Source organism: Channa argus, chromosome 15 (genome assembly GCF_033026475.1).
Source record: "Channa argus isolate prfri chromosome 15, Channa argus male v1.0, whole genome shotgun sequence".
Lineage (NCBI taxonomy): Eukaryota > Metazoa > Chordata > Actinopteri > Anabantiformes > Channidae > Channa > Channa argus.
Window position 1 is genome coordinate 11,140,683 of NC_090211.1, and position 18,734 is coordinate 11,159,416.

The window sequence follows — 18,734 nt, forward strand, 5'->3', positions numbered from 1 at the left end:
TCTCACATGCCCCTGTAGTTTGGTAATTAACATCTACTTTAAACAGTATTGTTAGCAATGTATATGCTCTTTGTTAATAGATCACAGCAGTATATTTTATACTTTAAATCATGCAGTTTATACTGTATCCCACTCTTTCAGTTGATGTTGCTAGATGTTCTGTATTGTTGTGGACTGTATTGTGCTCTAAATGCCAGCTGCTGCTATGTACTGTGTGAACTCATCAGGGTTCTCTTCACCACTTTATTGATAGAAAGGTCATCCAGGATGAATAGGATCACCATGGTTAAACAAGGAAAGAAAAGTGGGACTTCCTATTTTATTTTTTGTCTTCAATGACGACCACAGCTTCTGCAAAGAATAGATGCACCCTCATAAGCCTTTTAAAAGAAAGGTATAAAATAATAGCATACTGGGCTGTTGTCTTTTTGACAAAGTGCCCTCTGTATGGCAGAGAATGTCAATGTGTGTCAATTATTTTCAGTCACAAATAGGAAGAAAACAAAAAAGAAATGAAAAGTCTGTGGAGTGAGACTTTTATGTAAGACTCCTGCTGTGTACCTTGCGTTTGAACATTTCTCTGCAGAAAGCACCTGAGAAGAGCTGTGCGACTAACAAGATTAAAGTAGGTTGGAGCTCGACAAGCAACAATAACCATAAAGCGTAATTTCTCAACTTCAATGTGAATACTTCAAAAATTTCTTTTAAAGTTTGTCCCTCCTTTGCTATTTGTGCTTCTTGACAATTTGCACCACCACCTGCCCCCTTTTGCTACACACTATGATATCACATTCTTTTCACCTTTCAAAAATAAAATGTAAGCTGTGACCTTTGCAGTTATTTTTAAAACAGTTTCAGTGTTCAGTGCTCTTTTAGGTGCTACGATGATGCAGCACAGAAATGTTTTTAAGGATATGATTTAATGCATACCCACAATTTGCCTTGTTAATATTCACTTGCTGTCACCTTATTATTATATGACTCATAACCTAGTAATAGCCACTCAGTATCAGCAAGATAGATACAGTTATTCAAGAATTTTAATTGTTTGGAAATTGTGCCATCAAATATATTTCAATTTGAGCAGTTTCAGATTTAAAGCTGAAAACATCTTCAATTTCATTATAAACACATTTCCTTTATTTGTGCATATCTCATCTAGGTGTAAGTGAACAAGAAATACATATTTGTGTTGCCTTCATTCAAAAATAGATAAAAGAAACAATCATAACTAAAAAGCAGTCTTACACCTTTTTATACCTTTTAAGAAGCACCCATCTTGGGAATAAACACATCTAGGTTTGAAGTTTTTACAATACAGAGTTTTTCTTCTTTGCAATTCCCCCCCTCCAAAGTACAGTAGAGGTCTATTTGCAGTGAAAAGTGACAAAGAAATGCAAAGTCATAAATGTTAAAGACTGATATTTATTTCTCATCACAAATAAAAAGAACCATGCTTACTCATCACAGAAAGAAAAAAAGAGAAGCGCTCAGTCTTTGTATCTTTACCGACAAGGCTGTCGGAGTGTTTTTTGAGAATGTGAATAATAGCACTCTATGAAGATTGAAATTCTTAAAAAAATCCAAGCCTATGCCCATACACTGAAGCCCATAACCCACACCCACAACGATCTGCACCCGCATCCCCCCGACATCTTTGTCCCTCCCCAAAACAATGATCACAGCATTATTTGAGTGGGTCAGTCTAAAGACTCTCAGTCCCCAGAAGTCTTAATAACCTGGAACAGTGTCACATTGTAGAGCACCTGGTGTCCATTGTTCCAGGTGTACAAGACCCTCTCCCTGGGGTTGTAGTCCATCATAGAGATGTGGGAGTATTGATTGTGGAAAGGGATGTCTGTGTACTCGTAGGTCGATGTGTTAGTGTAGTAAGCAAAGTAAATCTTGGCACCAGCTAGGTGGGAGTTGGTAACATAAAGTGTACCGCAAATCATAAAAGACTCTCCAGCACTGCGTTTGGGAAAACCTGTGTCCCAAGTCTGCAGCACTTCCAGACTCTGGGGCTCCAGGCGGCTGATGACAATGTTCCCAGCATTTGGGATGGTGGTGTAAACAGCCCATAGGCCATTCTCGTCTGCCATTAGGTCGATATCAGAGGAGCCACCCCAAGAGTAGGGAAAGGTGTTGTTGTAGCCGGCCCCACTCAGGCTGCGCTGCACAAGCACACTCCGAGAACGAAAGTGGTACTTGATGATGATGTTGCTCTGGTACTTGTTATAGTACAGTGAACCATTGTAAACCACATGGCCAGTGCCTGCCCAAGGATGAGGCAGCAAGTGTTGCACAAAGTTCTGGCCCTTCATGAAATCATTCATTGTGCGGTATTCCAGGACACGGCGTCCCTTGAAGTAACCATCCATGGACCACACCTGTGGAGAGAAGAAAAATTAATTCCACTGGGAAAAGGGGACAAACCAAAGGAGTTTACAAGAAGCTGAATTTTGCTTTGCTGTACTTGACACGTTTCTACAAGAACAGTTCTAGCAATCTTATTATAGCCAGTGGCAGTGCCCCAAGCAAAGTAACTGTCTGTGAGCATGTGGTGACTGTCTACTCGTTTGAGTGCAAACCTTCATACAGTTCTGCATACTTGATCTGCATGTGGGAGTGTAGTTTTTGCCTGCAATTTGCAGTCAACCAATGCTTGTGCTCCCTGCCCTTTCCAGTCCACATTTACAGAAAATCAATCCATTTAGCAGTTCTATCGTTTTCCTCAAGCACTCTCAGCGGATCTCTCAACTGACATGGCCCCTCTCTGGCTGCATCTCATTCCCTTAATGCTTCTGCCGAGGCACTGGTCAGCTTTTAATTGATTCAATTAAACTGCAGTTGGCTTAGATATTTATTTTGTTCTTAACATATCAGAAAGTTTCTCAGAAAGTGATATAACTCACATTCCTTCTGTTTTATACAGTACACATTTCTTTTTTCCTCCTTCTTAGGTATAGAATATGCAATTTTCTTCAAGGACATTTGCAATAAGAGAAAGGAAGCATATAGAAGGTGTGGTAGTAGGAGAGGTACAGCCGCTGAATTATGGAGAGGGTGAGATTATGGAGCATTAAACATTGTTTCTCCCCTGCCTACCAAATGTGTCCCTTGAGCTGATCAGGAGGCAGGAGCTGAGCCAGAAAGAAGCTCTTGCAGATTCTCTCATTTGGTTGACTCCTCAGTGACATTAATGTTGCGCAAATATGATTATCATGATTGGTGTGGGTGTTGATGTGACAGTGTTGATGTATCTGGCCATTAATACAACCCGTAATTGATCTAAAGTCTCTAATGTGATCTCAGGAGGGAAATTATTAAAGACCCGGACACAGATCATCACATAATTTGACCTTTTCTACCAGCAATATCTGTTTAGTCTGTAAGATGCAGGGTGGAGATAAAAAAGGCCACTCTCATCCCTCCTTTATCAGTTTTCATTCCCCCTTCAAATGGATAATAATCTACTTCTTCTACTTCTTCACAGCCACCACTCCCATTCACCACTCCACGCAATTCCTTTTCCTTTTTTTCTGTTTTGTCTTCTCCTCTTGCTTGTCACCATGTGCCTGCGCATATTAAGCCTCATATAATCTCTAATAAGCTGAAGCCATGACTATGTCATCTAGGTTTAGGGCGTCTTGGCATACTTCTGGCAATTACCTAGGTGATTTAGAAAACTTTACTCCAAACAACTCATTCATTTTTCCACTGATGATGAAGTGATTAATCAGTAGAAGTAACAGTGACAGAGTAAGACAGGGAGAAAGGAAAGGGATGCCATCCATCAGTGACTCAGCTTTGCATCCCAATTTCTCTCTCTTTGTCTTTTCCTCTTCGAGAGCTCATGAGAAATCCTACTCAGGCAAAACAGTCAATCAGTCACTGAAGTGTCATGACAGGATTGCTGTGAGGAATTTTTGTTTTCATAGAGCCGCTGACAGAGTTCAGCCTGTTTTGGACAATTAGTTTGGTTTTACTTTATCTTCTATTTGTTGACATATAAAGTAGGAAGGAACTATTAAAGGGTAATAGTTCAGGTGTGAGGACAGGAACAGAGAGACTTACTCTGTTGTCTGAGCTGGGGATCATGGTATCTGTCATCCAGGAGCCAAACCGTGACCCAGATGCACGTACAGTGATGGGATAACTGACACCCGTAAGTTTCCCGCAGCCTGGAAGTCCCAAAAAGTTAAAGAGAAAAGATAGTGTTCTCATTTATGTTGATACACACAGATGAATTCTTAGTAATACAATGTCTTTTGTGCATTTGTAGACGGTGGACATTTTCTGAATCTTTGGCAGATAAAACTCAAATATACTATGGCTTTAAAAACTGGAAGTAATGTTTCCCTTAAAATGCCAGACAAATGTATGCATCCATGTCACAAGGTGCAGTTTACTGCGTATGCAGGATTGGACAATTGTATTCCCTACATTAAAATGGGAAATAAAATTGGAATAAAAGTTAAATGTAACATAGGCTAGTTAAAGTAATTTAGAATTTTAGGAGATTTAAATGCATATTATTAAATTATTGCAAATGTATGTTTTGTAAACATTCTATTGACAATATCAAAAAATGCATTAAAATAATGTATATAATTCATGGACTTGCTAAAGCTTAAACCCAGTGTGAGACAATAACAAAATGTTAATGGCTTAAAGGCTAAACTCTAACTGCAGTCTTTTTCTGTTAAGTCATCATATACTATATGTGGGATTTTGTAATATCATCATTTTATGCTAACACATTACATGATTACACAATTAATAATTTATTCAGGCTTTCTAGGACAGTTTTTCTTAATTTATGCAGGCAATTTGAGCTCTGGGCCGAGTGGAAATGTTGACATTGTAAAACATAATTCTGACCACTGATGATCTTAATTTAATCATTAATTCATTTCTACATAGCTTCCCACATCAAACTATCTGCACATCAAACCCCTAATTGTGTAAGTGCCGTAATAATATTGTGATTTTCAAATTAGGCATTCAAGGCCCACACACCCACACCAATTTGCATATATTTTATACCTAGCTTCTGCATGCAGGAGTGAAGCCTGGTCTCGAGTAGCAGGACTCTCTGGCGCAGCTCTTCATAATCGTAGGCTCCCATCTCCTCTTGGATGGCCATCAGGACCAAGGACAGATTCCTCACCTCCTCCCGAAGACGCAGGATCATCTTAGCATCCGCCTTGTACTGTTCCAGCACTGGCAGCAGGGGGAGCAGCTGGGTCACCTTGTCTCTTAGCTCCTAACATATACATTCCAAAAACAAAGATGGGGGTTGAGTTAGGATTTTGTACAAGAAATTGCGTTCAGAGGAGCTAGCCATTCAATCTTCAGTTGTTGCTCCTAGTTTATAGCTCATCTCTCAATCAGGAGCTCATATCGCAGCTGGGTGTTGGTTCATCCATTTGACCCCTTAGTGACTGAATTTATCACAAGAGTCATAGCAGAACTGCTGATCCCTGACAAAAGAAATGGAATTGTATTTTTCCTACGTTGGTCATATTTTGGACTCCTGGGCACATCACATCATTCCATAATATTTATTTCCTTATGACTGAATAACATAGTTACATTTTTCTGCAGTCATCAAGATTTTATCATTCATTCTTTCCCAGTTGCAATTCTTTGTGTGGACAGTGAGCCACTGTATTTACACATCATCTTCAATCTGCCTAATTGTACCTCCATTAAGTGTCTTTGTCCTAGCCTTTAAATACAATAGCAACTTGGGGTTTGGTGTCTTGCTCGAGAACCATTCAACATGTGGACTGGAAGAGCTGGGGACTGATCTGTTGACCATCCGAGGACAACGTGCTCTACAGTGCCTCCTGAGCTGGTGCCACCTACAAAGCATCTACAATAAAGAGCATGTTACTGCTAAGGGTAAACTTGGCCTGTGACTCATCAAATGTTTGAAAGTGAAAAGAACAATGTGCTCTCAGGAGGGACTGCAGGAAGCAGCAGGAGAGCCAGACTGCCTGTGTGGAACGTAAAGGGCTCAAGAGAGAAATAGGTGTATCAATAAAGTGTGGCTGCCAAAGGAGGGGCTGTTTCCTCCTTGTTAAGGTTTATCGTAAATCTGGTGATGGAGCGGCTCTCAAGCCTGGGGCGCCACATCATAAATCTCATTTTCCCCCTTTCAAGCTGCAAAAATTCATTCTCGTTAATCTCCCACTCTCTGCCATCGGCAAGTTTGAGCTGCACGCATTCATCAGCCAAACCTGCTCTGGTCAAATCTTGTTATTTTTTTTTTTTTTTTTTTTCTGTTTTTTATTGGCTTTGCATTCAGATAAGTCCTGGAATATAATGCACACCATTCTGCATATTTTAATTACCCCAGATTTTACTGATAAATTAGCTACATTCGTAAACATCTTCATTACCTCCATTGGAATAGCTTTCATAAAACAAACTTTCATAAATTCATGTTTTTCCCCGTGCTAGGGCAGGATCCCAGTAGTAAAGCACACTTAGCATTTAAGGCATCTTTTAATCAAACTATTTTATGGTCCATCTAATATCTGTAAGAGTGTGAGAAATGTAGAGAAAGCCTGGGCAAGACAGCCCGCTGACAGGAAGACAAAAAGGCCCACTGATAATGGTAGCTGACTCTTAGCTTGTAGAGAGATAAGGTAGAAATAAATGTGAATATGTGTGCTTGTTATCTAAGAGCACACACCAGAATGTTAAATATATAGAGTAGGAGGAGGGGCTGAGTGAAGAGAAAGAGGAAAGGACAATAAAAAAATATGGGAAATAAAAACTCTTATTCAACATCCAGGGGGTTAATAATTCAGGAGCCTGTGAATTTGCTCAAATTTCCTGAGCACATGACTCAGAGATTCAGAAAATGGCGAGTTTGTGTATCTGTGCTTATGCAGCATTTTGTTGAGAGTCATACAAAATTTTATTGTCTGTGAAGAGTGAAAAGAGATTGCAAAGTTTGTGTGCACATACACAGCAGCGCTACACTTAATAGCATTTGCGTTCACTACTCCACAAACCACTGTACATGGGGTGACAGACAGCCAATTACCTGAAAGCCCTTTAGATTGAGACTGCGGGGATTTTCAGAGGCCACCTTCAGCTTCCCATCCACCACTTTCATTAGACTCTCTGTGTTCCTGACATACTGTAGATCTCTGTATGTCCGCAGGTCCAGCACCTCCATTGACTGGCTGATGTTCTGAACCTGTCACATACAAACACACATCAGCATATTTCATTAATGCGCTCTTTTTATTGTGTTATTTCCTTTTCCCTTTTCCTAATCACACATTAACAAACGAAAAGCAGGTTCCACTCAAGTGGTTGCTGGGATATAAATATGCTCTCCCACAGCTATCAAAGTAGTTGGCTTTAGTATCATTATGACAGTGTACACAAGGTAACAAGATATACAATGTAATGGAAACAGATCATATCTTGTGGAAGAGAAAACAGGTTGTCAAGTAGGTGTTTATTGAATCTCAGTTCTTTGTTTTGTGCTTTTTCATTTTGACTAAGTACTCAGCTTTCTCACTCTTTTACAACCCACTCTGTTGCTGCATAACCAGCCTACTGTTTCATACACCCCCTCATCACCTGCACGTGGCACTGAACTGGCCAGAAACAATCTGAACACTGACAAATGTTACAGGGCTGTGGTGCATATAGGAGGCGCACGTGTACATATGTCGTGCTACCCACACAAACAGACAGCAGCCCACACACCCACACCCACAACCAAAACTCCAAGCACACAGATGATATTTATTCAAATCACTCACTTACAAAAAACAAAAACAGTCCCAACTCTCAAAGGTCACAGTTTGGCATCAAGTCTGTTTTGCACCAAATGCCTCGCTTGCCTACTCTTTGACAGCCCACTCAATTACTTCGTGTCCAGCCTACTGCTTTTCTATACCCAACCATGCTTCATTTACTGGCCAGGGAATGTTTGATCAGAAAATGTTTTCTTGACCAATTAAACTTCATTTGACAGCAATAAACACTGAACAATTGGAAGGACATAATAGTGTGAAATGTCTCTTGTCATGGAGTCTGTGTCACTATACTTCAGGGCTGTGGTTGCAGTTGAGACCGCTCCATCGTCTCATATTCACACGCCAGGCTTTTCATGATTTTTACTGGCAACAAAAAACTGCTCCTCCACCCTCACACCCCATTATCCTGCCTCATGTCTGTCTGCCTCATGTCCAGTGAAATGACTCACTGCGTACCAAATCCCAAAGTGTCTTTGTCTGTACGCATATCTGATTGTACCTTTCTATCTGTAGTTTATCTCATCTGAAGTCAAGTCAGCTCAGGAAGGTGTTCAAAAGCCCGTGTTGTGAGTGCCCTCGCTCACACTGTCCTTCAGGGTCAACTCTGTTCTGTATGGCAGTTTCTCTGGTTTTACCGAATGTTGAATAGAAGATTTTGCACAATGCTACTTTACATTCTTTGAACAGAGGGCAGTTTTGACATTGTTAGCGTATCCTTGGCTTTCTCTGTCAGGGAGAGCCTTTGTGGTTCTGGTCTGCTCAAATAATTCTACCACATGCTATGGGTTCAAATGAGGATGTCTTTGCAGGCATGGTTCAGTTATGTGCAGACACACACGCACAAACATACACATGCACACGCACAGCCTTTTAACTTGTAGCTTTCACTTGTGTGTAGCTCAAATAGTGCTGGCCCCAGGTGTCCTCATTAGGACTGTGGACTCTATTAAGCAGCAGCGTTTGGCTCTGGAAACTGGCATCTTACAAGCAAAGTGCATACACAAGATGGACACAATAACATAACCGCCCACACTGCCTAATGCAGTCTAAGAATTAGACTGCATTAGGTACAGCATATTTGCTTATAATTCCATTTTTTTCAGGAAAGAGATGAATTTACAAGATATATTGGAATACTGTTTTTCATGGTAAGGGGTGACATGTGAGATGACCCTGTCACCAACGAGCCAGTTGTGCTCTTTGGAATAGGGTTTTCATGTGCATGCTTTGTGTATATTGATTCTGCTTCAGATTGTCACCACCTTTTATTATGACATATTAATGTTGCTAGATGAGTGTTGATGTATTACCTGAGACTGTGGTCAAATCTTTGGAAAGACAACTATGAGCACTTTGACTCCAAAGAGATTTAACCTACATTTAATTAAATAATTTTTATTCTGCACATATAAACCTGTGAAGACATACATACACATATACATTCAGCCACATACTGAATCTCGATGAATATAAACTGGCTTAAGTGCTTTTTCAAGTTTCTCACTTTCTCTGCCAGAATATACCTTTTCTGCTAGAGGATGCTTCTTGTGTGCATTAGTTTGAATTTTATCTGTATGGCTGTGTGCTTGAAACAGCAGCAGACACAGACTGTCACGGGAAAAGGTGAACTTCTATGAGAATGAATGCAATATGAGAATTCAGGTGTTTCATTGATCCGTCAGTGCCTCAGAGCCTATTCAGCATCTCAATTTACCACCTCCTTTCTTCACAAAAGCACATCACATCAGCCCCTCCTGTCTTACCCACTCTCATCTTCTCCTCTGCTCCCAGGCTTTTGCTGAGGATCCACCTTCTCATTCACTGGTTTTGAGTGTAAACACACACACACACACACATATACGCAACACTGTGCTGTGAATGTGTTTCAGAGCTGAGAAGAGTAGCCTGGAGGCCAATCCACCCATGACCCATCAAGTAGGTAAAAGCTATTAAACATTATTTCTGAAGTTTTTATGATTTGTTTGAGGAAGTCAGCCGGAGACCAACAGAGCTACCCGTTGTTGCTGTTACAGAACTGTAGTGGATTATTAGTAGCATATAGTAGGTAATCTCTTGCCCGCTCTCCCCTGGACTGTGAGTAAATGGTAAACGATATGCTTATATTGAAAGCACTTTACAATGTTGTTTATCATTCACCTATTCACACTTACAAATCAATGACAGTGGCTGCTATTTAAGGTGTTCACCTGACCCACCATGAGCAACTTAGGGTACAGTATCTTGCCAAAGGAAATTTAAATATGTAGCCAGAAGGGGCCGGGAGTCAAACCAGTGACACCTTTTGTCCATGTACTACTGCCCCACTAAACGAGCTACAGCTGCCTCTGGGTGTATTTATGTACTAGACATTAGCATAAAATTTCATTTGCATACTCCAGACTGACTACAGGTCAATAACACTCTACTCTGTGTAAATAAGACATAGATTTATTGCCTGGCTGCAGCATGCCTGAGGGTGTTATGGGTGTACATGTCTTTGTTTGACATTTAATGTATTTTCTTCTCACACATGCAAATATGTGTAAAAAGAATGTTTACTGTTATTTTTCACTAAGAGAAAGACTGAATAAATGCAAGTCTGAGTAAAATTCAGAGTAACTGTGTATGCAGGATTTACTGTCTAATGATGCAAACAAAGCATTTGCTATGTTCACTGATGTGGAAAAAAGTTCATTTTCGAAACTTTTATCTAATGAATTTATATTTATAAAAGAAACATTATAAGGCTAAGGCTCAGTGAATCCAATTTCATGGGTAAGTTTAGGAGATTCCTCTTATTAAGTTACATTCATGCTTCATTCAGTTTAAGCAACTCTGTTGCCCAAAAAAAGTTCAACCAACAATGGAAGAAATCTTTCGATTGCCATCATGTTTATTTGCGTGGCTGATCAACTGTGGGGAAAGGAAGTGAGACTGTTCACTTGAGCAATCTGTATGTGACAGACGGTGCCAGACACGAGCGCATTGCAGTGTGGCAGTTTGTGTTTGTGCGTCTGCGTGGGAAACAGTCATGTCTCGAAGTGCCTGTGTTATTGACAGCTGTCACCTTCTCCATGAGCTGGCGAAGCTGCCTGCTGCGTGGGTCGCGGTTACACATGTTCTGGGCTGGTGCGACCACAGTACAAATACACTTCCCATCTGCGTCCTGTGCTGAGCTGTAGATTTGCCAGCCCTCCTCTGGGCTTGGGTACAGAGCCTGTGGAAACATAGAGACATATATATGTTAGACAAAGTGTAGAAAGTGGTTGTTTTTGTCCTCTGTTGTTGTCCTATGTTGTTTTTGAAAAGCAGCCTTTTCAAAATGCACAAGATTAGACAAGATATTTTATTTAGCCAGCATGTATCAACAGGAAACTGAAAAGTGTTCCACCCTCATAAAACATTTCTAAACTAATAAATGTATCAGGGTTGTGGAAAGTGTTTGGAGTAAAAAAGACTTGTTAATGCATTCATTATTGTGCTCATTCTGTCACTATTGTTTAGCTGGGGAGCCATAATTTATCTATGGCTTTCTCTTTCTCTTTTGCAACACCTCAAAAGTTGCTCTTCTTTAAAGGCATCAAATGGCAATCGATCTCTCTAACCACCAAAAATCACTTGCAGCCTAATTCTAGTATTAACTCGAAAGGGACAGAGAGAGAGAAAGCTAAGTCAGAGATTGAAATAGGTGATGCTCACAGCAGTAAAGACACCAGACGACAGAGATGGAGGATAGAGCAGCGTGATAGATAGAAGAGAGAGTGCAGATTAAGATAAGACATAAGGATTGGTGGAAAATACAGAAAGAGATGAAAAACACACCAGCATGACAGAGACTGAGTAGGAACCTGATGGTGGATGAAGAAAGACAAAGACAAATGGGAGGAAAAGTAGGATTTTAAAGAAAACAGGAAGAAAAGGGATCAGACCAGGCTGAGCAAAAGCAAAACATCTAATAGGTTTGGACACTGAGAGGAAATGGAGCTGTTTGAGATCAATAATGCAGACTTTTACCAGTGGAATAGGAGTGCAGCTGGAAGGATGGATGTCTCTTTTTCTCTAATCCAATAAAAAGTACTGTTGTGCGCTTGCAGACATACAAGTATGCACATGTACAAAGGTTATGCTAAGGCCAGAGACGTCTATCCATCCATCTATCCATCCACCCATCCGTTATCTTAATAATTTATTCTCTTCAGGGTCACAGGTGGCTGGAGTCTATCCCAGCTGTCATTAGGCAAGAGAAAGGGGAACATCCTGAACAGATTGTCAGTCTGTCTGAGGGCGGCCACAGAGAGACATAAACAGAACTACAGGCATTCACACTCACATTTACATCTGCATGCAATTTAGAGTCAGCAATGAACCCAACGTACATGTTTTTGGACTGTAGGAGGAAGAAAGGCCGCAGACGGCAGGTAGATTCCTATCAGGAACCTTCTAGCTGTGAGGCGGCAGCGCTAACCACTCCACCATCGTGTTGTCCCTGGCCAGGGCTATTCGTGTATTTACACTACTCTTAACACACACTGAACATTCAGAATAAAGTAAAATGTAATGAGAATAGGAGCGGCCATTTTACGGATGAAATTAAACTCCCATCCACATAAGTGCAAGTAAAAAAAAGCGGGAAATAAAATCTTGTGGCTTAGCTCTGCTGTTCCTTGCTCTTTTCTGAGCGTTGTTGTGTTGTGCTCTCGTCTCCTTGGGTCGGGGATCAGATTAAATATCTTGGGGGACAGGACTGTGTGATTGGAGTGTAAAGTAGCAACCACCCTGTGAGCCAATGTGCTCACTGTCACATCTTGTCACTCCAGCCAGTCCTTTGGCATTCCACCCCCTCTCTCCCTTTCCCTCTTCTGCACTCCCTGCCTTACCCTCTTCATCTTTTACCATTGTGGAATGAGTGCATTTTAAATCTGAAAACAACCAAATGAATTATGTCAGACATACTATAACTACTGTTATGTCGACCATTATGACATTATACTATATATTTGGATTATATTAGTGTATATCTGCTTCAGTATTTTCAGTGTGTTTCATTTGGACTCATATAATGGTAAAATTAATACATCTAAATATAAATAAACTAAAGTGAGGGGTAATATTGCATTCCCAACTCTATTCATACAGCATTAAATACATATATTAGTAATATTTTAGAAAAAGAGAGTCTAGTGTAGCTATCAATGACTCACAGATGACCTTATTGGCACAGTGGCTACATTACCATTCTACTATTCTTATTATTGATGAACATATTTCTGAGTCAGTGTTCTCCCAGCCCCTGAAGTGACTTGCACAGTTTTTTCTGTCAGTCACCACCTTTTTTATCATTTGTCTTCTCTCTTTGAAGGAATTCAGCATCAAAAAGCTGTTAGGTAGAGTGATAACAGAGGTCTACAGAGCCCTAAGCTGGAGGTAACATCAGACAAAAAAGTCAGCCTCCACAACAGAACCTCTTTCAATTTCTTTCAGCCACATCTGACTGTCTGTTTCATTCTGCCATTGCCTAGGGGGGAACTCTTCTCCTCTGTCTACTTCCCTGCCTGCATCTCACTCGCTGTCAGGATGTCTGATTTATTGTGTGGGTTTGGGTGTGTGTGTGTGTGTGTGTGAACACATTCACTATAGGCACACCATTTTACAAAGATTTAGATCTTTATTAACCTATTTATTAAGGTTTAGAAATTAAAATTTGTTATTTACCAGTGTATTCACAGCCTTCACTGTAACAATCCAAATTGGAATCATTGTGTTTTGTTTTCTTAGAGTTCAGGTCCCATAATTCACACTGCATGTCTGGATAAAAACCAGGCCATGAAGTCCAAGGACTTTTTTCCAGACCTCACTTAATAATTTGTGTTGAGGCATAGAGAACAGAAGCCACTGCTCATCACCTGGTCAATACTATCTCTACAGTAAAGTGGGGCAGTAGCAGCATCATGCTGTGAGGTCACTTATTGGCAGCAGGAGGATGATCAGAACTGAGGGTAACATGAAAGTAATCATTTACAGATGTCTGTGAGGAAAACCTGCTCCAGAGTCCATGCAACCTGACAAACCTGGCATGACAATCGGCCCATAGCTTACAACCGAGAAAACAACGGAGTCTCATGTCTTGGATTAGATCTGACTGAGCAAGCAGGGTGTAGTGCAGGACTGTTGTATTAGCTAGATATGGGAAATAAACACCCAGCAGTGTATAATTGTCTGTATGCTATATGCATTTAAATGTATAAAATACATGAATTAACAATATGTGCATTTGGCATGCGTTTAACACTGCAGCTACGCTGGAACTCACGGAAGAGGGAATGTGTGATTAGAGCAGAACTGTGAAGTGTGCATTTGCCAATGGCAGCTAAGATGCTGTGGGTGTGTATAAGATAGTGGATTGTGAGGCCACAGCAGGGCACACGGGCTTCTCATTACAGTTGATATCCTGTGGTGTTAACAGGTTAGCTTGTCTCATACTGCAGAATCCATTTAAGTTACTCACTCTGGAGTTATGTGCAGCCTCCTGTCTTCAATAAAATTACCTCATATCACTACATGTGGAGGCTGTCTGCCCACGCACCACATATTCACTTTTAGTTAAGAAAGATTTTTGCAAATGGATGCAGAACTGTGCATCAATTTTTCATGTTATCAACTTGAAAGGGACTTTTTTAATGATATATTACATAGTGGACAGTAATAAGCAATAACTTCAACAAAGTAATACTGGAGGCATGTCAGCGCCATTATCATAATATCTTCTTCATTTTCTAACGCGTTTAAACTCGTGCTGTGCTTCTCGTGTGCTTTTCCCAAGCCGGGGAGTTTTTCACATCTTCTCTTCATTTATGTTTCATAAATGCTGGGCTGAAATTAAGAGCTTATTTGAATCAGTTCCAATTTCATTACCACCCACCTATCCATTCTGCACTAACTTCCCCATTCTCATCTCAATGGCAGTTTAGAGAGCAGGAAGAAAGAGGTAATTCTTAAATGCAAATGTGATTTGTCTGTATATTTGTGCATAAGCCTGTTGCAGCAAGATCTAAATATCAGCACTCGTAAGCAGCTGATCTCTCGGGATGCGAGTAGTAAAGTTGAATATGTTTCGAAACACTGGCTTATTTATGCAAATATGATAAAGCCCTTCCTCTGCAGCAGGGAATGGGTTATTGGCACTGGTTCATTTACCATAGTTTTCAAACCATGCAGCCTATCAAACATATCATTAGTGTGAAAAAAAACCCAACATCTTCAGAATCTAATGATACTCAGAATTATATTCAGGTTATGCAGCGTTAAATGGTAAATGCTTAAGGTTTGTCTATTGCAGGCAGGTCATGCCTCAGAGTAGTGATGATAACATGACCTGTGCTATAATCATCATGCTATCAGTGGTGGCTAGCTGGGAGCACTTCAGGTTTGGATAATCCTCTTCCAGACACAGACGGTGGTTTCAGGAGGCATTCGCTTCCTTATCCCAGAAATTCATCCATTAGATGTGAGGGATGAAATAGAATATGTAAGTGCCAGATTTGAAGCTGTCACAGTCATGGCTGCCATGCAAAAACCCATTTCGGAAGAAGACAGCAGCTATGAAAACAACAGAAAACCACAAAGGCAAAAGCGATGAAAAATCAATTGGCCCGGCTCACTAAAGTGAAAGTTACTCTTTACAATTTCTGGCTTTCCCCTTTTGCACAGCCCCAGGGCTTCCTCTCTTCCAATGGCATCAAATCTGACAGCTGAGACATATGAAGCTCTACCATCAGTTGTGTGTATTCCAAATACAAGCTACCATTCTCCCTGTAGAAAATGTGGAAACATTGGTAGGCAGAAAAGTAAGTTGGGGTTTGAAAAAGGCTGACAGGAAGGACTCTGGCTCTAATTTCCTCTAAGTTAGTTAAAAGGCTGCCTGTTACAATGCTGAATGACAATTTCAGTTTAGTGCCTGCTGAGAGAGGGCAAGAGGAGATGGGATGACAGAGTGTGGTCATTACTAAGCTAAAAAGCAGTAACCTAATGCTATTCCAACATTCCTCCTCGGTCCCCTCAGCCCTTAAATTTATCATAATCGCTCACGCACATAAAATGTGTATGTGTAGCAACTTGTGTGAAATTCTCTAAGGGGCAAAAACACTTTCAAAGTTCAGAAGATTATCCAATTAGATATTAGAACTGGTGGTATTGCTTTCCAAAGTTGCAGGATGGACTTCCTTTGGCGTTTCATTAGACCAACCCTGGAGCTGGCTGCTGTAAAGCCAGAGGTAAATGAGATCATAAATCCACAGCTTCTTACTTTATGAGCATGACGGGAAGTCTATTATAACTTTCATAAACAGCAGGCAGAAGGGGCACATGGGCAGTGGCAGGAACAAGACCTGAGATATGGGAGAGATGATCCCTGCACACTGAACTGACCAAGCCTTCACATCTGAGAACCTGCAGTACTACAGATGATGGACAGTGTAACAACAGGAGGAGAAATGCAGTTGTATAGAGAAAAAGTAATATTTTGAAAATACAAAGTAGTACTGTCGGTGTCATTGTGAGATAGTCTGCGACTAGGTTAAAAAAGTAAGAGATACTGCCAATGTTGTTATCTTTTTACTTCAACGCAAAGCCACAATGCCAATATTGCAGTTGGCACTGTCTTTTCCTGTCTCTGCAGAACCGTGCTTTATGCTGAGCATTAACTTTTCTGAATGTTTGAATCATCTAATTTTTCAAAATTTCTGGGAATTGCTGTAATTGGCAACACACAGTTGAACATGCAAATACAGTATCACACACAAGCACGCACTCTCTCTCTCTCTGTCTCTCTCTCTTTAACGTAACAATTGAAAAGTCATGTTCTCTCCTGTACCAAAAGAAGAGCATTTACCACAATCATCACAGCATGGTTGCCAGTCAATAACATGACTCATAAACTCATCATGCCCCTCTCCCTGCTGCCTCCTTTTCTTCCCTGCTGCCTCTCACTCTCTCCCACTCCATCACTCCCCAGACTGCCACCCCTCCTGTGTGGTGTCCTGCTCACTCTCCATCTGCAGCTCACTCGTTCCAATCCGGATCACACTTGAATGACAATGGGGGTGGGCAGATGTGTCAAGTGCTTTTTAAAGTGGGGGAAACAGTAGCAGAACTCTAGAGAGAAGTAAGAGAAAATAATACTTGCAAATACTCAGCTCTACAAGCAAGCAGCAAAAACTTTATACTTAACAGTTAGCAGACTGCTAGTGCCATTCAAGGTGCCCTGGTGAAAGCATTTGGTATCCACTCTGCTGCAAGCATAAGATAGCTCCATTATGGCTGGTGCTAAATAGAGGAGGGAGGGGACGGTGGCAGCGTGGCTAGTGTGAGAAAACACTGAATAAACTGTTAGAACACTGTCAGTGCTTCATTGGAACAAAATATGGATTGCAGACATGTGTGAATTGTGAGATCACTCGATTGTTTTTGAAAGGTGAAACAATGATTCAGGCTTTAGTTCAGAGGGTTGAAATTAAATTCTCATAATGGCAAATGAACCATGTCAAAGGCAGATTACTTGTCCAACCGTAGAGTATGGGATCAATACTGCTTTGTGCACAGACTATGACATAATTAGTTAATGTATGAAACCAATTTAAATTTATATTAACAGGATCACATTCTGTAAGATTTGGTCTGTGCATGCCACCTCACAAGGACCAGGCAGTAGAAAACACCTATCAGGGTCTCAACTCAAATAAATTATGGCTGAAAGCAGAGTAATAAACATTAAAGCAAAGTGCTCAAATAAAAGTCCTGCAGCAGTGTTTAATAATTAATCCAGAGCCAAGAATCAATCTTTACAATCTGCTTTATTGGATTGCACAGTGTATGTTATAAAGTTTACGGTTCTGCACCCTGACAGACAAAGGCTGCGTGACCCCCAATTATGTCCAGAAGCCATGTCCATATATATATATATATATATATATATATATATATATATTTACTTTAATATCCCACTAGTATGCCACCACATCAATGTTGTGCTTATAAAACACAGGTCAGTTACTTGTTCTTAGCTTTTCTCATCTTATGAGACTGAAATTTACAAAATTACATTACATTCACTCAACAATTCATGGTACAAAACATCTTCCAGCTAAAGATTTAGCAGCTGTTGGTGATTTTTTACATACTTCAGTCCTGTGTCTAGGATTCCTTGTAATCTCTTGGACCCAGATTTTAGCTTTGAGCATCATGTAAAAAGATCAAACAGGGTTTCAGTTACGGAAAGTCACTTAAATCCAACCCTGTCTGTCATCTTGTCACACTCTTGTAAGGCCCTGTTGAGACTACACACTACTTAGTGTGTCGATCTCTGTGAAACATGTTTAACCGAAATGTGTAAAGTGTATTTCAGAACTGAGCTGCATGATATTTGATTATAGATATTACCTATTTACATCTGTGTTGACATTCGTACACTATGGATTATCCATTTTAGAACTGATTTATAATTGAGGTATTAGATGGTAAAGCATTTGTTATTTGTACAGTTTTGATATTTTAAAACTGTATAGTACTTTGCACCCTTGAGTTATCGGACTGGGTTTTTTGTTATCCCAGGACCTAGACTAAAGATTACAGGGGTCAAGGCTTCAGCAGTTAATGCCTGAACTGTCAAAAATGTTTTCAACTGAAAATGTTTAATTTGCATACACATGTGGATGTACCTGACTAAAAATGAATGACTAACTCTACCAACTTAATTAAATGTATGTTTTGTATATTGTATATATTATTTTCTTGCTGTCTGACACAGTTTTAAAACACTTTGTAAGAAAAAAATGTATACATTAATACTGTGTATGTACAGACTGGCGGGTCTTTAGCTGTTGACCGTAGTTTATAGCCACACAAGTTCCATGTACTCTAAGTAGGGCTCCAGAGTTCCACTGATTA

The 18,734-nt window shown here is 40.3% G+C and overlaps 1 protein-coding gene across 4 annotated transcripts in view; it reads right to left on the reverse strand.

Moving 5' to 3' along the window:
- Window positions 1-1,405: 1,405 nt before the first annotated feature.
- Window positions 1,406-18,734, reverse strand: part of olfm2a (olfactomedin 2a) — a 40,223-nt gene continuing 22,894 nt past the window's right edge. For all 4 annotated transcript variants that reach the window (XM_067478230.1, XM_067478231.1, XM_067478228.1 and 1 more), the window contains 5 exons: window positions 10,861-11,010; window positions 7,064-7,219; window positions 5,050-5,269; window positions 4,078-4,184; window positions 1,406-2,390 (listed from right to left, as the gene is read on the reverse strand). In XM_067478230.1, coding sequence (XP_067334331.1) covers window positions 1,716-2,390; window positions 4,078-4,184; window positions 5,050-5,269; window positions 7,064-7,219; window positions 10,861-11,010 — 1,308 coding nt within the window. In that variant the 3' untranslated portion in view covers window positions 1,406-1,715. The remainder of the gene's footprint in view (window positions 2,391-4,077; window positions 4,185-5,049; window positions 5,270-7,063; window positions 7,220-10,860; window positions 11,011-18,734) is intronic.